Consider the following 23,494-nt stretch of genomic DNA (forward strand, 5'->3'; position numbering starts at 1 on the left):
GTTAAACTTACATTTAATTTCAGTAGTTCGGGCCTTATAAACGATTACTTCGCCATTCAGGCGAGTCAAATGTCCGTTCAAATTATTATTTTCTAAAGAGAGTCGTTCTTTCTCTTGCTTTATACTTTTCAACCGAGAATTAGTAGTTGAGATAAGAATCTCCTTATCTGTCAATTTCTAGAAAATGACCAAATCGATGTCTACAGTTTGTGTCTCAACAAGACATTTATGGACATTTGAATAAACCACAGCGTCATTATTAACATTGCTATCGTAGATTCATTTTGAGTTGTAATTTAGATAGAATGTCCTTGTAAGTTCCAATTTCTTTAGTAAAATAGGCCACTTGGTCCTCATCTTCTACTAAATTTTCCTTATTAGTCGCAATTTGCTGCTTCAGCTTGATATTTTCAACAGTGAAGCTTTCAAGTTTATCAGTGCTATATAAAATATAAATAAATGTATCATTCACTTCAATTGTCAACAAATTAAGCTTCTTTTCGGTTTCTTTTAGCCGAATAGTCAATTCCTGGGTAGACAAATTATTCAACCTTGTACTAGACACGTGAGATCCTTTTTTTCAATTTTTAATCTCTCTTTTTAATTCTTCGATATTCTAGCTACCATCCACGCTTTTCTTAGCATTATTTCCTTCGAAGGACTTTGGAACAAACATACGAGAGATTGGCAATTCCTCTACAACGTCGTCAAAATACTGAATATCAATCTCTCCTTTAACCTCAGGCACAACAGGAGGGATAGCTCCAGTCAAAAGGCCTCTAATAACTGACTTTGCCTGGTTAGAGGTGTGCACGTCGTCGGGAAACTCTAGGCTCCGTTTATAGTCCATAATCTTTGCATAAGTACCAACAAGCGAATCCGCTAACACCCCAATCGACCAATAATCACACTCCACTCCATATTTCGTTGCAGAAGATTCGGATTGGAGAACCTCAGGGAAATGTAATCCGGAGTGCCTACAGCAGTCGAAGAAGTTACAAACCCATCCTAAAAATATAAATGTTAACTATAAACTCGTCTAATTCTACACACGTGCCAAAGTCAGCCAATTTCACATGGCCTTTAATGTTAATAAGAATATTTTCAGACTTAATGTCTCTATGGACATATCTCATTCCGTGAATGACGGGAACAGTATTAATAACTTCCGTGATATAGAACTTGGGCCATTTTTCACTCAGGTGATAATCCTCAATGATTTTGAGAAGGTTGCCACCAGGAACGTATTTCATGACCATATACAAGTTATGGTGCAGTGCTTGAAGAATTTGGCAGTTTCGCGAAGCTCTGGGTTCGAATCTCACTGCTATCATTCCGGCCGAAGGTTCCATGCATATTACATGCACCCTGGATTGACGAGTGACGCCGTCATCAGTGATTTCACTGCGGAACCGGATGTCTACATCAGCCACAGCACGAGAGAAAAATAGATGCGGGGGGACAGCTCGTTTGGATTCGTTCGTTTGGATTAGTTAGTTCCTAATAACATGTTCTCTCTTTCTATCTTGATCTTATGTGGCTGGCCAGTGCGAGATTTCACATTAAGTTGCGATCTCGCGGAACGGCTGTATTGATTATTTGATATACAAGTTATGGTAGTCCTGAAATTAGTAGTTCAGCTACAATAGTAAGAACAGGCATTCTCACCGCAACAATCCACTCACTAGCAGCATTTGCCATTATTTTTAAAGACACAAGCTTTATAAATATTTAATCTGATTAATATTCATGACGAAAATATTATTAAAATAATAACAAATTAAACAAATTAATTTATCTCCATGAATAACTAAAATTACAGTCTAGACGACCGGTCATGTCATTAGTAGGGCAACCAATTGCAATTTTTTGCAATTAAATATAATTTAATTAAAATTCGATAAATAATAAAGTAATGAATAGACATTATTTTAATTATATTTTTATTCGATTTAAATTTGCAATTTTTTGCAATTTTTTGTAGTCATTTTACAATTTTTTGCAATTTTTTTAAATTAAAAAAAAATTTTTTTATTAAAAAATGTCACAGTCCGAATAAAATACACGCCGAATAATTACATTCTTTAATTTTACTGAAATTAAAAATTTACACAACAAATGTTTAATTATTATTAAAAATATGATTTTTAATGTAAAATTCATTAACCTTTTTTACTAATTTATATAAACAAAACCAACCACACTCAATTTACGCAGTTAACTTATACGTTTGAATATTGTTATTCCATTTTAGGTTATCCTAATAAAATTTTCATATAAAATTATCGTTAATTTAAATAAAAAATTATTTTTATTATGGATTTATGAAAATTAATCAATTTTAGCTAATCGAGAAATATGAATTCCGTGTAACCGCTCACCGTCCTCCTTTTCGATAACATAGAGATCATTTCTTCGCTCGACAACAATATACTTATTAACATCAAGTCCATCGTACAGCGGATACTGCCGAACATTGGCATCGTTGTCCTGTCTAAAAATTAATTTGACGCTTGAGACCTTAAAAGCACAGTCGTTCCGACATTGATATTTTCTTCGTCGTATCTCCATTTTCTTTTTTCAATCATTTTTTCGCCAGCAATAATTAAGTTTTCTAATGCACTTTCTCGTGCCTCTGATAATCCAGTTGAATCATAGGCTAAAAGTTGCTCCATTCCCCCTTCATCAATCCTTCCAGGATTTTCAACACCCATGAATATATAAAAATGGATTTTTTGTCGAAGAATGAATGCTGTTATTGTAATCATACACGATGTCCTTTATGCATTCGCGATATCGTCCAAAACAATTTTGAGAAGAACTTGCCGACGATATCCAGCGTTTTATGCTTTGATTAAATCTACAAATCGATTTTAAATCATTAACCTTTCGACTTGCCCTTGTACCCAAGGAGCACGAGGCCTCCCACGTACATGTTTTATACCATATTTCGTACATAGAGCATCCATTTGCGAATTGCAAAATTCCCTTCCATTATCAGTGTGTAGAATAAGCGGAGGCCCGACATAATAAAAAATTCTTTGGAATAAATCTGCGATTTCTTCAGAAGATTTGGTCACCGACAGTTCAAGCATTACATATTTGGAAAAAGAATCCACAATTACCAAAATCTATTTATTAACATTAAATTCATACCCAGCTAAAGCCATCATTCAACGCCGAATATCTTCTGATGTCAATTAAATCCGCAATGTATCTGTCCCTACATCTCCTTGCAATGATTGGCGTAATCGGAGGCTTCGTAGACAATAATTTTTCGACTAAGAATATTTACTAAAAGGAGTTATTACCTGACAGAAAGCACAATTCGAAATCACCTTAGAGATTTCTTCTCTATTCAATCCATAATAGAGATTTCTTAATTTCGAAAAAAGCCGGTCTCTCCCAAAGTGGTTATAGTTATGTTCCGCCTAAATTTTATTTATTAAGTTGGACCTCAACGCACTTAAGCTTTAATTCGATTTCATCTTCACAGAAAAAACGCAATTTAAGCCCTTTTTCGAAAATATGTTTTTCCATTTTCAAAATGGAAATTCTTTCCCAATTTTGTGAGCCTGTATCGCTCATGCCGCTCGATTGACGATGTATCAAAGTTGGAGTCTTTCATTTCTTTGATTTTGTCCAGTGTTTCCTTAAATAATCTCACTACACGCATGTTTCACGCTTTTTTAAATAAAAAATAATAATGTGATTCTACTAAAATAAATAATCAATTATTGATTTTTTCATACTAATTTTAGATTTCTAATTTTTTCAGCCATTTGTGACAAGTGTAGATTATTCGGCGTGTATTTTATTCGGACTGTCACAAAAAATAATATAATTATAAGTAAAAGATTATTAAAACGTGTTTTTTTGTTTGTTGTAATGGGTAAAAAGGACAGTGTCACAGAAAATTCATTTTATGCAAAGAAATTCCCCGAGTTTGTTATTGACAGTGAAGGGAATTTATTTTGCTCCAATTGCTCAACTGTTGTACGGTGTGACACAAAATTTTTGTTGATGCGCACCGTTCTTCAAAAAAACATTTAAAAGCACACAGTATTTCTTTGAATTTAAATTTATAGAATGGACAAATTCATCTCAGAGTTCACAAACATTTCTTTCGGCGATAACGGATACTCGAAAGGATTGGGGGATCAAAGTAACACAAGCGTTTTTGGAGGCAAACATACCAATTTATAAAATCAGACATCCTTCCCTCATACGGCTTTTTGAGCAGGAAACATATCCTTTGCCATCTGAATCATCTTGCAGGTTAAATGTTAAAGAAATATCAAAATATAAAATTAATACCATTCAGACTCATTTACTGTTGTTTTTTTTAAGTTATTCAATAGTGGGGAATGGTTTTTTTTGTTTGTGATGAAGCCCAAATCAATGGAACTCGTTTTTTAATTACTTTGATTGGGAAAATCTCCACTCCAAAAAATCTTCATTTAGTATCGTGTACCAATCTATATTATCCGCCTACTACTTCAACAATTTGTGTTGAGGTGGACAAAGTAATAAAGAAATTTTCTATTGAACGTGAAAATTTTATATTATTCGTTACAGATGGGGCGAGATATATGACCAGTGGTATATATAAATAAATTTAATTTTAGCTGGGGCATCAATGAAATTGATATACCAAAATCTTTTCCACGTGACTTGCGTGTCACATTTATTGCACAACTGTGCTCTAAAGATTAAGGCATACTTCGCAGATGTTGATGAATTGATTTCGTCTATAAAGGCTGCCACAGTCAAAAACAAGAGACGTTTGGAGATGTTTTCACGAATCGGAAATCCACCCGAAGTTGTGGTTACAAGATGGGGAAGCTGGCTAAAAGCAGCAAAATATTACTCCCAGAATCTTCCAGAAATTATTAAAATCGTATCTGAATTTGAAGGAGATGGAGTTTTAATACAAAATGTTTTAGTTTTTAATTATTTTAGGCAAAAAAATCAGTGAATAATCCTACGTTGTTTCCAAGCTTAACCCAAATCAGTTCAAATTATTTGGGATTATTGAAATGATTTCAAATACTGAATTGCTTGATTACTCCATTGCAACAGCTTATGGTGATCTAACACCCTAGACTTTACATCAGATCCATGCGACATAAAATCCTATATATCAAAAAAGCTTGAGAAATCAGGAATACTAAGTATTCTTGAATTCTCAAATAAGAATCTATCGCCAGAAGTTTATTCACATCTCAGAAAATGTAGCGCAAGTTCAGCATCTATCGAAAGGGCAATATCTCTTTTGACGAAAATTCTTAGTAAAGAGAGGAACTTTAAACCTGAAAATGTTCAGGAATATTTGATTTCCTATTACAATAAATAATTTCGTTAATTTTTTGCATAATGTAATGTTTACAATTAAAAAAAATATTTGTGCAATTTTTACAATTTTTAAAATTCATTTTTGCAATTTTTTTTATTAAAAAGTGCAATTTTTTGGTTGCCCTAGTCATTAGTCTTAACGTGTATTTTCTTTTTGATAGAAGACAGATTATTTTTATATCCCTAATCAAATAAAGTAATTATGACTAACTTTGGCCAGTCATACCCCACGGCCACTGCCATTACATTTCCGTCCCCACTAAAGAAACCACCCGTCAATGGATTGGAATAATCACGTGAAGTACAAATCTTTTCTTCACTACGAATGTTCCAGCCATAGTAAAATCCGTCCTTCCAGCGTAAGCAGTGTTTTTTGACCGGGTGGAAGGCCATTTAGTTTATCTACCCACCCACAAAGCACCATGTGAACATTCTGAAGGTAAAATAGACAGGTGTGATATTATTTTTAAGGAAGATTTAGGAAGTTTATTTTAACAAAGAAAGGATCATTCCCTATTGAAGAAGCAATTTTCTAAATTTTATTTTTTAATTTACAATTTCATAAAACGTTCTCATTTATTCTCGGACAGTCGAGAAATAGGGCTTTATACATGTTAGGACAATCTAGATCGTGATGATGTTATATTTGTTATTTGTTCTAAAAATTCATCGGGATAAATTTCCATTTTACTCAATACATTTTCCGATCTATTCAATCAAATAGTCTACAACAATTATGTCAAAGAAATTGTGAATTTTCGAAAAAATGCGTATGATGGCTGCTCTTGCTTTTGTTACAACATTAAATGTTGCTCATTATTTTAAATATTTGTGATTACAATGATTTTCTAGAAAAGGCTTAACCCGTATTAGACTATGTAGAAGATAATTAGATAGGGTTTCTCGACTGCCAACATGTACGTCTTTGCTTGCGTTTTTTTTATTAATTGTGGAATTGTTTTGAGGAATCAAAAATTGCTGGTCCTAAAAAATAACTTTTGTGAAGTATGACATCATTCTTTTAAATCTTTAATTGAAGCCTACCATCCTACTATTTTAAAATTCTTTGATGTTTTGAAGAAGGAACAAGCAAGGAACAAATCTAAAATTGAACTGCTGATGTAGAAAAAACTACATAAAAGAAAAAATACAGAGATAATGCATTAAGAATTCAATATATTGTAAATGACTTTGACAATTGCGAAATTCAATGTAATTATCGCAATGTAATTATCGGCGATGAATTTGCCGGTTACCGCCTTCTATGTGTACCACATCATCATAGTGAGATATTGGATGCTGAATATTCTTAAAAGTTTTGAGAATTTTCATTAGAATTAATTTTTACTTCGTAAGCGAACAAGGGATTTGAGCCACGAGAAAATATTATTTTAAAATCATTTCAGATGTCTTTAAAATCATAGATGTGAAAACTAAAGTTTATTAGAGTCTAATTGTTAGGTTTTCATATTTCTTAAATATATAATAAGTCTGATACACGTGAAAGAAAGGTTTCGTGGTATAAATAAATAATTCTCTTTCTTTAAATTGATTAAAATTTTCCTCTCTTAATAAATTAGTTGAAGATCCACTTAATGACGGTATAAATCTACTTTATGAGTGAATGTGTTCTTTAGATTATATTGGTGGATTTGTGAGTTTTTATTATTAGAAAAAAATGGAATTTTGATTTAAACATAGAATTCACTTTTTAAAATTATTTCAGAATAAAAAACAAATTTTTTTTGTTTAATGTATCGTATCAAATAATTTTATCTACATTTTTTAAGGCCTTCTAATAATATTTATTTTTTGTGTTCTATGCGCACGAAAAAATTTTTATTGTTAAAAAGTATTATGTCCTCAAAATAAACTGATTATATACATAATACGTGCATTCGTTTCCATTCTCAGTCAATGATCAGTACAGTTAACTTAAAACCTCGAAATGAATTATTTTGAACTACCGTATTTACGGGAAACGACATAAAATATTTATAGCTATGACAAAAACGTGGTGAGTGTGATCGTTTAGCCTCAACTTTTATGACCTTTGATCTTCTTCCCAATTGTTCCGTCATCTACTTTCCCGGAAACTCATAAAATTGACCAAAGAACGTACTTTTTAATTGAATATAGATTTTTCAACCATGGCGTCAATCCAATCAGTGACAATCAAGAAAAAGATTGGGAGGACATGGTAAGAGGGTTGACAACCATCAAGTTTTGGAAAAGACGAATAGTCTTATCGCTATAAGAGAGGAACTGAGAATGTCAGTAAGGAGTTGACTCTTTTACTACAATACGAAAGAGAGAGGTGTCGATACGTAACATGTCAGCGGATAACTGTCCTAAAAGAAGAAACATTAATTAAAGATAATTATTTGATTTAATTATATTCTTGCTCTGATATTAGAATAAGAGTTTTGCTGATTATTCTAAGATCCAGATTCAAATCTTTTTATCATCCCAAGGAAACACAGTCATTATATCAGCGAATATAAAGAAGGGATGTAACTGGCCTGTTTGTTAACGTTAAGGAAAGAGGATCTTAAGAGTAAGAATCAGTTTTTCCCTTCTGTATGTTAAGCTAGTCTCATTACATTTAAATAGATTTTTCCAGTTTTTCCCCTTCCGTTGGATTCCATCCTACCATATTTGTAGAACAGTTATGTGGCATGCCAAGCAGTCTTCGGTGTGTCTTCTGAAGTGTTAGAAGCCTTAAAAAGACCCACTTAACTCCCTTAACTGGGCATCTCAGGCATCCTTAATCACCCGAGAAGAAATCCTAAGATGTATCAGCTTGTGTGCCGAAGATAGCATTCTTCTTAACCAAGTCAATCAAAGAGCTCTTACTAGATTTTTTGTAAGAACCATCGCTTTGTTCACAGTGACAGTCCTGTTTTTGTCAGAGAAGTACTGGTTGACAAGCCTTTTTTTTAAAACGAAAGATGAGAGATTTGTCAGATTGTTTACGTTCTCACTAACCTGACATCTAGAAACGGTCAAAAATTTTAAAAACAAAATATTATTGATTTGAAATTTGAAAAATGAATTGATGATTAAATTGTTATAGCACACTTTCCATGCCAATTTAATTTTTTGGTGTCAAAAATGGAGCTTTTCCCTTTTATGCCCCGCAACCACTGAAAGTCGCATTTTTATTGAGATTGCATTTATATACTTTTTACTATCATATGAAGTATCAGATTATGGATTACTATCCATATGGCCATGCGGCCATTTATTATTTACTATTAAATTACAAGTAAAAAGCTAATCAATTACAGTTTTAGTCTGCTACAATATTTTTATTAATTCGTTTAGAAAATTTATGTAAAAAATTCTGTTTAAATTCTTTGATAATTCCAATTTGGAAAGTAAAGTCGAGCTTATTACTGTTTGCCTCACAAAAACTTTTAAAACATGAAAAGTGTGAAAATTGACGTACTCCAAGTTGTGACTCGAATAACATCATTTTTTTCGAAATGCTTTAATTATCCTGTAGAAATCACAAATCAAGTTTTCCTTTTCTTGTAATTTCAGATTTAGCTCATTACTGCTAGTTGTAACATCAACCAAAAATGATAATTTTGATAGCCAAGCAAGATCTGATAATTCCGAATAATAGTTATTTTTACTGGTTAGAAAAATATCAATCTCAATTTGGAGTTTATAAAATTTAATTAATACATTACCACACCTAAACCATCTAGGCCAGGGGTTCTCAACTTTTTTAGCTCAAGGGCCAAATCGATAATTAAGATTAGCTTCGCGGGCCGCACAAAAAATATTTTATATATTTTCCATTTTACTAAATATTGATTCGCATAAATATGTAGATTCATATATGCATTATGTGTTATATTTTTGAATTTGTCTTGAGGAATTAATTTGTAAAAATTAATAATGGACGCATTTTTGAACAATGCCGCCAGTTCTATATCATGTTGTAAATTAATGAGTTCTAGTTGAAACTTTGCAGGCGCATCCTTAATTTCCACGCTGAATGGAGTTGCGAATATTTTCATTAAAGGAAGGAATTCTTTAAAATTCTAAAAATTAAATTTATATAAATGTACCCCAAAACGTGTTTCAAATTGATTAATTAAATCACCAATTATGGATATGTTTTTTTTTGTTTAACCTTAAGAATAAATAATTAAATTTAAACATTATTAAAAAATTAAAAAAGTTAGTTACTCTAGAGGGGCCGCAAAAAAAATCCTGGGGGCCACATGCGGCCCCGGGGGCCGCATTTGAGAACCGCTGATCTAGGCCTTAGATTAATAAGGTTTGAATAACCATACGGGGATCCATTTACTATTATTGCAAAATTGTCTAACATTTTGTCAATGTAGAAAATAGAGATGAATTATCCTTACTTTTTGACCTTTGTAATTTATAAACAACTAGCTCAGCAGTTCGCTTCGCTCACTGCGAGCTAGCTCCTGCGGAGGCCCTGCTCGCTACGCTCGCAGTTTCCTTAAATAAGTATAAATTTATGTAGATATATAAATGCGACCTGCTTTGATATAACCTTATTCTAAGGCCTGTGGATAAACGATGTTTGCAGTCCGTCCATCCTTGGCAATATAAATAAATTTTCTCTTCTACCTACCCTTGAGCACCCCACATACAGCTGGCCATGTGAAAAGCACTCGTTCTCTAAAAATAAGCCTACTACCTTTAAAGACTGTCCCTGGGCCTTGTTTATTGTCATAGCAAAACTTATCTTCAGCGGAAATTGTAGTCTCTTAAATCTAAAAGGTAATTCTTCCGAAATCAGAGGTATTCGTGGGATATAAACATCCTCACCTCTGTAATTACCTGTTAATATTGTCGCTTCTATTACGTTAGCCATCAAATTCTTGATAACCAACCTTGTACCATTGCATAATTTAGGTGGCGCAAGATTGCGGAGTAACACAACCGGTACACCTATTTTTAATTTCAATAGATGATTCGGCATTCCAGATGGATCTAAGGAATTTATAAATTCTACAGGATATTCGCAGGCCCTTTCATGGTCCATAATAACGTCGACCGATTTATATATTCTTTCTCTGCCAGGGATTTTCATTAATAAATCTAAATTTATATTATGTACCTCATCATTAAGTGGAGCTAATATAGCTCGTTCACGCAGCCAGTCGAAATTCACGTAGTGTTCAGATAGTTCGGAATAGACGGCATTCAATAATTCTTCTGCTGTTTCTACGAAAATACATAATTCTTCCGGTAGCCTAATTTTCTGGTCTTGCATTTCTGAAGTGATTGCCCCATTTCCAATATCTAGAGATTTGTGGGAATATGCTATTAACGCCTTGTAAATGTGCACGTACATTTACATCTAAGCTTACCTTTTTCACGTGTGTCCACAAATATGACGATTTGAGGCAGGCATTCAATTCATCCGCAGGCGTCCCTCTTTGAATAATTGGCAGCGTCTGTCTAAAATCACCTGCCAATACAACTATTGCTCCCCCAAATAAATGGTCGCTACAATTCTTGATATCTCTATATGTTCGATCAACTGCTTCGAATGCGCCTTTATGAGCCATCGTACATTCATCCCAAACAATTAACCTAGAATGCATAATTCTATTACCCGTAGTTGAATTTTTTTTACATTACAAACCGGTTCAGTAGTATATGAGAGATTCAACGGAATGTTGAATGTCGAATGTGCGGTTCGACCGCCATCTAAAAGAGTTGCAGCAATTCCAGAAGATGCAACTGCTAAAGCTAGTTTATTTTCGCTTCTGACCTTAGCTAATAATAGATTTAGAAGATAGGTCTTACCTGTTCCACCCGGTGCATCAATAAAAATGATAGAACCGTTTTCTTCTTGGATGACTCGATTAATTTCTCTGTATACCTCCAACTGGCCAGTGGTTAAGCTTTGTTCTCTTTCTTCCACTATTGTTCGAAGTTCTTCTAAATTATAATGCTCATCAAATGAATTAATATTATGAATATCGCTGATTATAAAACCAAATTCACCTACACTCTTACCAACGATAGATATTAGCAATCTATCTATCATGATTAATCCAATGTTGAAAATCTCTGCATCGAAACTCAATCTATTCTTCTCTCTTAATATATCTTCACACATGCTTTCTCGGTGACCTTCCCACAGTTGTTGTGGATTTGCTAACCCACAATGGGCTAGCATCAAAGTAAATAAATACCTTAGTCGCGATGAGGAATCTGCAAGTTCAGCTTCTGTTAAAGTCTGATTCCAGTGATTATCATCCTCTAAAAGACCTAATTTAAAACAGGCTTCTCTGTATGTTTCGCAGAGTACTCCATCTACAGTCCGTAGATCAGTGAAAGATTCTGGCCCTCGTACGGTGTGCAAAAGTAACCTAACACAATAACATTCAAAATTATTTGGATGCACTGTATATACTCTACCCAATGCATCTGCACTTACAATTCCTGAATGTCCATTTACTGGATTTCCTCTTATCCTTCTCTTAAATCTCTTCCCCGCGACATCCCATGTATAATATCTAGGAACATCAACATAATATATAGTCTTTGCAAATTGATCTGTACGACATAATTCGAAGAATGCCATCAGAGTTGAATTTCTTGCATTTGTAACTTGATTGCGTGCATTCTGCTCTGTGAAATAAATTCTTTGCCCATTTTCCAGGTGAACCCCTAAATGCATAACCAATGGATATCTTTCATGAATCGGATATCCAAAAATTCTCCATGCTCCTTCATTACTGCAGATATAGCGTCCATGTTGATAAAAAGTTGGCTCATCACGTTGCTCTATTGAAAAGATTGCCTGATCTGACCCTTTATTAATGTACTTACATACATATTTAATTGATCTAATTGAATTACAAAATTCCACATTGATATGTGCATCAAAAATCTTACTTAATAGTGGATTATAAGGCACTATCCATCTGTTATCAACTGTTATTTCATTTTCTTTTCCTTCGTGGAGGGTTGCAGTATATCCTCCTTCAGCTGCTCCCCTTCTCTGGTAAAATGGAAATCCATTTTCACCTGTTTGCGTGTTAATTATTAAGTTTTTTGGGTACCCTTTAGAACACTTACCATCTTGCATACACGGTGATGATCTGTTATATATGCCACACGGACCATGTATCATATTTCTTTTGATGATCTCGTATAATTCTCTATCTTCATTTGGATTTGGCAATTCTGCCCGTATGCAATCGTCTATCTCTGTAGGCCTAATTTTAGTTACTAACCATACTAATATATGTACATGTGGTAAACCTCTTTTTTGCCACTCTACTGTATACATGTGGCATCTTGTCTTCCCAAAAATCTGTCCCTTGCATAGAAGATCAATCATCTTATCGACTTTTTGTTTAAAAACACGTGCTATGATGTCTTGTCTATACTCGACCTTTTGTCCTACAAATATGTTATCACTAATTTCTGGCCATTTCGGATTACACGTAAAAGTGATAAACAGATCCGGAGTTCCGTAATTTCTAACGTATGTCATAGCATCTTGAGTTCGCTCATGCATATATCTTGGTCCTCCCGTGAATGACGAAGGCAAAATAACCATTTGACCTACATTAGACACATTACCGTCATTCATTATGGCATCTCTTAGATGTATATACTCTTCTGCTCTCAGTTTCCGCTGATTCAACCGAATGTAGAGAAGTCTCTCTGCCTCTATTTTCGCATACATATCTACAATAAACTGATTAAATAACTGGCCTGTACGATGTAGAATGTTGAATTCCTGCTCTCTTATCATCAACCTATAAGAATAAAATTCCATACAACTGGTTTTTTTAGTAGTAGTTAAACCAGTCGACGGATTAAAATGCATTACCTTAAAATTGTACCCATCCTCTCCTCTCGGAAATAATAATGGGTACTGAAGTGCATCATATGACCGATGTGTCTCTGAAATTCTCATTAATCCAGTGGATCTCTTGTTTATTATTATGTCTCTCGAGTCATAGTGTTGACCTACTATTAGAATTCCAACCTGGTTTGACGTTGGTGCGTTGTATCGACGGTTATGTTCATTTGCAGGTGTCCTATCTGCATGTATAATTACCTTACAATCTTCATCTGCTGTGGATCTCAGAACAGATCTAAAAGATGAAATATACGTGTTGCACATTTGCAACATATTTTGTAACGAACTAATAATGTTGCCTCGTAGTCTTGAATCTGCTAGACATCTTCGGTTAGATTGTTCTTCGTGATTATCTATAAAGTAAATTTGTAAAAATTTAAAATCCTCGCCTTCACTTGGAAGGAGTGAACCCATCCTGTGATACACTTGCCCAAGTACCTTAAATGTGGGCATATAGCCCGTCGGATTGAAATTTCCACTTGTACCAAAAGATGTCATCTGAAAAACATTATTGTACCTGCGAATATTATCAACGAAGTGCCTAGATGATGGTGTATCATTCCTCAACAGTGTTAAAAGAGGCTTAGGAGGCGGGTCTAAAACTGGTAAACGTACCTTTCCGCGACTGCAGCACATTCCGATAGTTTCCCCCTTAAATTTCATAGCTAAACAAAAAGTACATATCTCCGTTAAAGCACCTATATTACCTAAATCACTATAGTCAGTGTGTATATTATAACTAAATCCTACGTTTACCAAAGATATATAATTATATAACCTACTATTCCGTCGTGAAACGCGATGACGATTTTCAGCATTATGCTCATTCTGGGTTTGTTGGTTCCTTCTTTCTGTATTTCTTCTTGTGTTTTGATTCAGTCGATGTTCCCTCTGGTCTTCGGGCTCCTGGTCCCGTCTAACAGCAGTCCTGACCTTGTCCAGCTGTTGTCTAAGTTCCCTCTGGTCTTCAGGCTCCTGGTCCCGTCTAACAGCAGTCCTGACCCTATCCAGCTGTTGTCTAAGTTCCCTCTGGTCTTCGGGCTCCTGTTCCCGTCTAACAGCAGTCCTGACCTTGTCCAGCTGTTGTCTAAGTTCCCTCTGGTCTTCGGGCTGCTGGTCCCGTCTAGCAGCAGTCCTGACCTTGTCCAGCTGTTGTCTAAGTTCCCTCTGGTCTTCGGGCTCCTGGTCCCGTCTAACAGCAGTCCTGACCCTGTCCAGCTGTTGTCGAACTTCCTTTTGATTCTGTGTCTCTTCAGACCTTTTCCTAGCCATTCTCAACCTATTTTTTTCTCGTCTAAATTTTGCCATTTCAGAACTCTCATTTGACCTCTTAACTGGCATTCTAATTCGCTTACTTAAACTAACGCATATATCATCGTGACTATAGTGTCTTGAATTAGCCAAATCTACATTTATTAATTTACGTTTTGCGCTATATAGATCATCTAAAACCTGTGTATTTCCAGAATATTCTATGTTCGTTAATCTGGAATCTGTTTCGACGTACTATAAAATAATTTACAGTTCATGTATTAATACCTTTCTAACATTCGGGTTTTCATTTAGACGATTTGGAAGATTAACTTCTGTAATGCTTGATACACTGGCATTACCTCCACCTAGACCTACCTTACCTACACTGCCTACGCCTATATTAACTACAACCTACATCATCTACACCTACACAAACTACATTTACCGCCTCACCATTTAAGCACATTTCATCTTTATTACTCCCCCCAATCTCCCCTCGTTTCTCTTTTTTTGTTATATGGTCCATTTTCTCTTGTTTGTTAACATTCTCAGATCTCTCTTGATAGGACATTCTTATGATTTTGTAAACGCGAATCAGTAATTTATATTAAATTTCTACGTAAATTTATTTAGTGAAATTTATGTAAAGTGTATTATCCAATCAAAGCCATTATACTTAATTGCCTCTATGTTTAAAGGAATTGAAACTTTAGCATAATCGAACTTGTCTGTTTCGGTGAAGAAAATGATAATCAGCCTCATCTTTGTGGTATTATACAGAAAAAAATTAAAGCCTGTTAAATCAAGGAGATTTAAATATAGGCAAATTGAAATTTACATGGCTAATTTGAATTTTATTTGCCTCTATCTTTTAAGGAATCTAAACAGTAGCATAATCGAATTTGTCAGTTTCGGCAGTTAAAAAGATAATGAGCCTCATCTTTGTGGAAAAACATCTAAGCCCGTCGAAGTAATCTGAATAAAGGCAAATGTAATTTAGATGACTAATTTATTGAATAAAGGTAAATGTAATTTAGATGACTAATTTGAATTTTAATTGGCTCTATCTTTTAAGGCATTTAAACATTAGCATTATCGACTTTGTTAAATTGCATAAATTCATTATTAAATTTCTAAATTATTTGACTGGAAGGGATTATATATTTAACTAGCTCGGCAGCTCGCTTCGCTCACCGCGACCTAGCTCCTGCGGAGGGCCTGTTTCATCAAACAACTATAAGTTTATGTAGATGTATAAAACTACCTGGTTTAATGTAACCCTATTCTATCGCCTGTTGATAAACGATGTTTGTCGTCCGTCCTTCCTTGGCATATATGAATAAATTTTCTCTTCTGCCTACCCTCGAGCATCCCACATACAGCTGTCCATGTGAAAAGCACTCACTCTCTAAAAATAACCCAACTACCTTTAATGACTGTCCCTGGGCCTTGTTTATTGTCATTGCAAACTTTTTTTTCATTTTTTGTGGTCTATTTTTTTTATATTTAATTTTTCATTTTTTCCTTTGTAATTTCCTTTTTTTTATTTTTTTATTTTTTTGTTTTTTACTGGCGGAAATGGGGCAGGGGGAGAGCGGCAGGCAAGAAAGCGACACACAAAAAAGATTTAATTAATTACCTTATTAAGCTGACCGTTTTTTCTTCAGCTTCGTTTTCCTCCTTCGGTTATCTATTTAAAAATTATTTTTGAATAATAAAAAGTTTAGGAAAAGAGGCATACCGAAAATAATTCTATCTTTACGAAAAACTCAAGTAAATAGTTAATATTTTTACGCAAATTCTTCTGATTGCGCTGTCAATTGGTGGTAAATTGTGTTAATGGTTGTGCTAATGTGGTTTCAACTATCAAAGTGTTTTTCAAAATCTGTTAATTGCACACTCTATTCAAGGTCGTGCGTCAATTGGTGGTAAATTGTGTTAATGATTGTGCTAATGTGGTTTCAACTATCAAAGTGGTTTTTCAAAATCTGTTAATTGCACACTCTATTCAAAGTCGTGCAATCTGTGATTGCACATTCTGTCAAAGTCAAATATGATAATAGCTTTAATTTTGATTCATGGTCGATAATGATATATGCATTTAATTTTAAAGAGAAAAACATAGGATGAATTGAATTTCTTTATCGCGAATAATTGGGAGTTCATCATTGTTAATATTCTCGCTGTCGTTTTCATCAAGGATATTCTTAATACGTGAGATTTTTGCCTTGAAGGTTTTAATGGACCTCATCATGAATGTCGAGGACATTCGCGTTGTTCATTTTAATCAAAATGCAGAAAATAATTTTTGATTTTTTGGGGGGGAAGGTTTTAAGGACTTCATCATGTAAGTCGAGGACATTGTAGTTGTTCATTTTAACCAAAATGCAGAAAATTTTTTTTTAATTTTTTTTGGGAGGAAGGTTTTAAGGACTTCATCATGTAAGTCGAGGACATTGTAGTTGTTCATTTTAACCAAAATGCAGAAAATTTTTTTTTAATTTTTTTTGGGGGGGAAGGTTTTAAGGACTTCATCATGTAAGTCGAGGACATTGTAGTTGTTCATTTTAACCAAAATGCAGAAAATTTTTTTTTAATTTTTTTTGGGGGGGAAGGTTTTAAGGACTTCATCATGTAAGTCGAGGACATTGTAGTTGTTCATTTTAACCAAAATGCAGAAAATTTTTTTTTATTTTTTTGGGGGGGAAGGTTTTAAGGACTTCATCATGTAAGTCGAGGACATTGTAGTTGTTCATTTTAACCAAAATGCAGAAAATTTTTTTTTAATTTTTTTGGGGGGGAAGGTTTTAAGGACTTCATCATGTAAGTCGAGGACATTGTAGTTGTTCATTTTAACCAAAATGCAGAAAATTTTTTTTTAATTTTTTTTGGGGGGGAAGGTTTTAAGGACTTCATCATGTAAGTCGAGGACATTGTAGTTGTTCATTTTAACCAAAATGCAGAAAATTTTTTTTTATTTTTTTGGGGGAAGGTTTTAAGGACCTCATCATGTAAGTCGAGGACATCGTATTGCCAATTTGAAGTTGGTGTGCACACACAGACAGACAGACAGACAGACACACAGACAGACACACAGACAGACAGACAGACAGACACACACCATACCATTTTATTATTAAGATTGGTATGCAATTCTATTCAGATTGCCTCTTTTGGCTGGAAGGGATTATATATTAAATTTGCTATGCAATTCTATTCAAATTGCCTCTAACATAAACAGGCCTTAAAGCTTTTTTAAATTGAACATGTAAATTTTGGCGATCGAAAACAGTAATTAGCTTCATCTTTTGTGTATTATAAGGAAGAAGAGTACAGATAGTCAATTCAAGGTAATTTATAAATGGCAATTTTTTTTTTTTTTTTTTTTTTTTACTTTTATAAGTTACCTTTCAAAATACAGTCAAATTAATTAATAGAGAATTAATGTCGTGAACTTGAGGGTTAGTCCGACGACGAAGCACTGCGGATAGAGAGGCAGTTCCCGCGAAGAATTGCAACCGAGATGCGCTGGAAAAGCCAGCTCGTCTCCCTCCGGTCAATGGCAATTTGTAATTTAGATGTCTAATATGAACGAATATCATTAAAAAAATATTTTAGAAAAAATACGTTATTAAATTTTTAAAGTACAAAATTGGTTTTCTTTATTGTTGTTCATTTTTTTATCTGTTTGCATTGTTTTCATTTGATTTTAAGTTTTGCATTTTTTAATGTTTTTGGTATATATAATTTTTGTGCATTTTTTAATTCTTTTTCCTTTTAGTTTCATTGCAATATATTTTGGATTAATTTTCGTTTGTTTGCATTATCTGTATTTTTCTGTAATTATTGTTTCTGAGACTTTAGGAAACACACACACGCACAAACACACACTCACAAAAACACACTCACAAACACACACTCACAGACTCAGAAACACACACACAGAAACACACAGGCGTATAGACTTTGTTTTTTGTTTTCATATTTTGTTTTATAAATTTGTTTTTTTATTGTGATTTTTTATTTTGTATTTCTATTGTGTTTTTTTCTTTTTATAGTGTTTTATTTTTCTCTTTGGATTTTTCGATTTTATATCATTTTTTTAATTTTTTTTTAATTTTTCTTTAATTTTTTTTATTTTTCTTTATTATTTTTTATTTTTGTTTAATTTTTTTAATTTTTCTTTTATTTTGTTTATTTTTCTTTATTATTTTTTATTTTTGTTTAATTTTGTTTAATTTTTCTTTATAATTTTGTATTTTTTTAAATTTTTTTAATTTTTCTTTATATTTTTTTTATTATTCTTTATTTTTCTTTAAATTTTCTTTAATTTTTTTTGTATTTCTTTAATTTTTTTTCTTTATTTTTTTATTTTTTTTCTTTATTTTTTTTATTTTTTTAATTTTCATCATTTTTTTGATTTGTATTTCTTTATTTTTCTTTAAATTTTCTTTATTTTTTTTGTATTTCTTTAATTTTTTTTCTTTATTTTTTTATTTTTTTTCTTTATTTTTTTTATTTTTTTAATTTTCATCATTTTTTTGATTTGTATTTCTTTATTTTTCTTTAAATTTTCTTTAATTTTTTTTGTATTTCTTTAATTTTTTTTCATAATTTTTTTTATTTTTTTTTAATTTTCATCATTTTTTTGATTTGTATTTTCTTCTATTTTTGTAGGGAGGATGGGGGGGAGTATTTTTGATTTTTGAGCTTAAAAAACAAATTAAATTAGAATCAACAGTCACATAACACACCGAGTAGTTATTTAACAGATTTAAGAACGATAAGATAGATAATTAAAACAGGCATACCCAAATAAATTTAAAGTTAACGCAAAAACAGAAATAAATAGTTAATTCATTATTAAATTTCTAAAATAGTCGCGAGTCCAAGTGGCTTTTCGAAAGGATTTCCTTGGCCATAGTACGTGGAAACTGTGTTTCCATTTACGAGGCCGGAAATTTAGTTAGTTAATAACTATTTGTCAATTACATATAAATTCCAAAATAAAAAAAAAAAAAAAAAAAAAATAGTTAATATTTCTACGCGTTTTCGCATAAATGTCTTGTCAATAGATAATCAATTATGTAAATCTTTATTAAAATTTGCTTTTTACTTTTTAATTTAAAGATTAGCATACTTGAGGTTGTCAGTTTCGGCGATTAAAAAGATAATAAGCCACTTTTTTGAGATATTATAAGGAAAGATTTGAATAAAGGTAAATGTAATTTAGATGACTAATTTGAATTTTAATTGGCTCTATCTTTTAAGGCATTTAAACATTAGCATTATAGACCTTGTTAAATTGCATAAATTCATTATTAAATTTCTAAATTATTTGACTGGAAGGGATTATATATTAAATTTGCTATGCAATTCTATTCAGATTGCCTCTTTTGGCTGGAAGGGATTATATATTAAATTTGCTATGCAATTCTATTCAAATTGCCTCTAACATAAACAGCCTTAAAGCTTTTTTTAAATTGAACATGTAAATTTTGGCGATCGAAAACAGTAATTAGCTTCATCTTTTGTGTATTATAAGGAGAAGAGTACAGATAGTCAATTCAAGGTAATTTATAAATGGCAATTTGTAATTTAGATGTCTAATATGAACGAATATCATTAAAAAAATATTTTAGAAAAAATACGTTATTAAATTTTTAAAGTACAAAATTGGTTTTCTTTATTGTTGTTCATTTTTTTTATCTGTTTGCATTGTTTTCATTTGATTTTAAGTTTTGCATTTTTTAATGTATTTTGGTATATATAATTTTTTGTGTATTTTTTAAGTCGAGGACTTTCTTGTTGTTCATTTTAACAAAAACGCAGAAAATAATTTTGTTTAATTTTTTGGCTCGAAGGTTTTGGGGGACCACACCATGTGAGTCGAGGACTTTCTTATTGTTCATTTTAACAAAAACGCAGAAAATAATTTGTTTTTAATTTTTTGACTTGAAGGTTTTGGGGGACCTCATCATCGAGGATATTCTTTCTTATTAAAATTTTTTGACAGGACGGTTCTTAGAGGATATCAACCTTTTATTGTGCCTCATTATCGAATAACTACAAAAGGGAAGGTTTTGACAATTTGATCTGGTTTGTAACAATTTGAATGTGGGTGTGCACAGACAGACAGACAGACACACACCATACCATTTTATTATTAAGAGCTCGAAGGTTTTGGGGGACCACACCATGTGAGTCGAGGACTTTCTTATTGTTCATTTTAACAAAAACGCAGAAAATAATTTGTTTTTAATTTTTTGACTTGAAGGTTTTGGGGGACCTCATCGTCGAGGATATTCTTTCTTATTAAAATTTTTTGACAGGAAGGTTCTTAGAGGATATCAACCTTTTATTGTGCCTCATTATCGAATAACTACAAAAGGGAAGGTTTTGACAATTTGATCTGGTTTGTAACAATTTGAAAGTGGGTGTGCACAGACAGACAGACAGACACACAGACAGACAGACAGACAGACACACACCATACCATTTTATTATTAAGATAAGTCTTTTCAAAACAGGTTCATGACCTATGTGAATCTCCTAAATCAGTGGTTCTCAAACTTTTTTGCCTTGCATACCCCTTGCCATCTAAATAATTTTTCGCGTACCCTTTATCGATTTTTAAAAAATTAAAGAAAAAAATTATTTAATTAATGAGATGGATGGTGTTGTTTATCAACCACTAATCTATCAATTTCTAGATTCTTTGAGGAATGACATACGAATATCATGAACAACATTCAGCCTCACACGATGAAATGATTTTAAACTAAACAACGATGAAAATCCTTGTTTGCAGATATATGTAGTCGGAAACAAAATCAAAAATTCAATTATATAAAATTCAATGTTGTGACATTTTGATATCATTTACACCAAAATTCAATTAATTGTGCCAAAAATTAAATAAATTTTTCGCGTACCTCAGTTTGAGAACCACTGTCCAAATGTTTGGTTCCTCAATTATAAAAAAAATGATTCTTATATTCATAGTATTAAAAAGTATAGTTAATCACAAGTTATAAAATCTTAAAAAATACGGAAAGTAGCATAATGGTCAATATCTCTCTAGGAATTGAAAGGTCACTTCGTGGAATTTTATTATTATGGCGAACTAAGTTAAAATTTAATAATAAATAATTCTAGAGAGTCATCCTGAGAAATCCTGGCTCTTGGAACGTCTGTCGATCGACGCGATCCGCGGGAATGGCTCCGCTAGGCGGGCCGAGCGCCTCGTGAGATTATTGGTTAAATCATCTCAAATTTGATTATAAATTTTTTGGTTGACATCGTTTAAGGCAACAGAATCTGCTCCTAACAAGAACATCATTTCACAGATAGTCGACGATGCAATTCAAATAATTTGGTTCAAAGGGAAAATTCCCTTTGTTAATATCGGATTTTTGCAAATTGTATGAAATCAGGTAAAATTTAATGTTTAGCTGCCAAAAATACTTAAAAATTTTTACTTCATTTCACATGTGCCGTTCACACCATTGTTTTGGAAAATAAGAGACTCTTATCCTGAAATTGATTTAAGAATAGCTACTGTACAAGCTGCAATTAACAAGAACAATAAAAGAAAATCAGAAACATCGCCGTTCCACTTCGTGTCCATTTAACAAGATGGGGGTCCTGACTTGATTCAGAAAATCTGATGAGTTTAAAATATTTTCGAATCCTTCGCGAATAATGAATGAACTGGTAAAGAACGTGTTATTATTATTATTAGAACCAAGATCACCGTCCAAAACATAAAACTAATTAATCAGGTGATCCCGGCTTCTCTGAGGAGGGTCCTCAACTTTGCCCGGTGCTCCTCCCTTGTCCCGGCACAATTTCTGTGAGGGCGCGGAACGTAATAATTCGATCCTAACTCAGGTTACTGCTCGCATTTTAAGAAAAAGAGAGGGAAAGGCATCGCGGCTTTCGGTCTTTAAAGAGCTCTGCACTTCGATGAAACTATCGAAATTTCCGAAACGATCTCGAGTGACCGACATATTCATTGATCGGAATTAATAGCATTCGATTTTGCTTCCAGGCTGAAAAATGAAACGAACTTTGAAAAAGCTCGATTGTCCCAAACAATCGTCTTGTTTAATCTTTCAGTTACTAAGAGCTGTTTCCTACCTCTTTTTGGCTTACAATAAAAATTTTTCATTCTTTCAAACTGTCATTTTATAATATTTATTTTGTCAAAATCGATTTTGAAATAGAATTGTGCGTCTCGTGAAGCCATTAGGTAATTTCTAACTTAAATATAATATTTCTAACTTTCTTGTCTGCATTTACGTTTAGTGGTATTATTTCCTTTGTACGAATTGTGATTATTTTTTTAACACAAGCACTTTGAAGTATTAAGGGTAGGGTACTAAAGCTTGATAAAAGTAAAAAAAAACCTCAAAAGAGGCACAAAAATATGATAACCAGATAATCCCTACACACGGAAATCTTTAGTAAAAGGCGAAAGATTTATACGCTTTGCATAGGAATCAGATTAAACAATGGAAAATTTTTATTTTAAATAATTAGTTAGAGAGGCTGTTAGTGAGGTAACATAAGGAGACCTTCGGCATTCCTGCCTTTTCGGTCCAGCACACACGCTCGCCTCTCTACACAACCACAGGTTAGGACTTACCGTCTTACCTGCCACCCAGTCATTATCTTCTCTAGGACCTCAGGGAGGCCTTTGAGGGACAATTCCTGGGCGTTGGAGAGCTCATCACGCCATCCTAAGCCATAGGCTAGCCGGATGGCTCGTCTTCTTACTTTCTTAAGCGCGTCAACGTACTTCTCCCTGTCCTCGCAGAAGTGCCAAGCGTGCACGCCATAGGTTAACACCATGGCGTTGAACACACGGAACCAGGCACCTCTCCTCAAGTGGAAAGCACGCAACGCGCCTAATCGCTGCATTGCACGCATTTTAGTACGTGCAATGTGATCATCGAACTTACCTGACTGCTTGAAGACCACGCCCAAGTAAGTTGTCCG

The 23,494-nt window shown here is 33.1% G+C and overlaps 1 protein-coding gene and 1 pseudogene across 1 annotated transcript; both read right to left on the reverse strand.

Annotated features, from left to right (window-relative positions):
- Window positions 1-268: 268 nt before the first annotated feature.
- LOC115228835 lies at window positions 269-14,578 on the reverse strand. The gene is made up of 2 exons (XM_029799307.1): window positions 10,997-14,578; window positions 269-529 (listed from the first exon to the last, which is right to left on the reverse strand). Exons 1-2 carry the CDS (start codon window positions 14,576-14,578, stop codon window positions 269-271), a joined length of 3,843 nt encoding a protein of 1,280 aa, XP_029655167.1.
- An 8,320-nt stretch (window positions 14,579-22,898) lies between these two features.
- Window positions 22,899-23,004, reverse strand: LOC115228836 (annotated as a pseudogene).
- Window positions 23,005-23,494: the final 490 nt, after the last annotated feature.

The sequence above is a fragment of the Octopus sinensis genome, unplaced genomic scaffold (assembly GCF_006345805.1).
Source record: "Octopus sinensis unplaced genomic scaffold, ASM634580v1 Contig11052, whole genome shotgun sequence".
Classification (NCBI taxonomy): Eukaryota; Metazoa; Mollusca; class Cephalopoda; order Octopoda; family Octopodidae; genus Octopus; species Octopus sinensis.

Coding starts and splice junctions, on each gene's coding strand:
- LOC115228835 (XM_029799307.1), bottom strand. CDS start 14,578: ATGCCAGTTAAGAGGTCAAATGAGAGTTCTGAAATGGCAAAATTTAGA. Junction 530..10,996: donor TCTCATATACTACTGAACCG/GTTTGTAATGTA, acceptor TTGTCTACCCAG/GAATTGACTATTCGGCTAAA.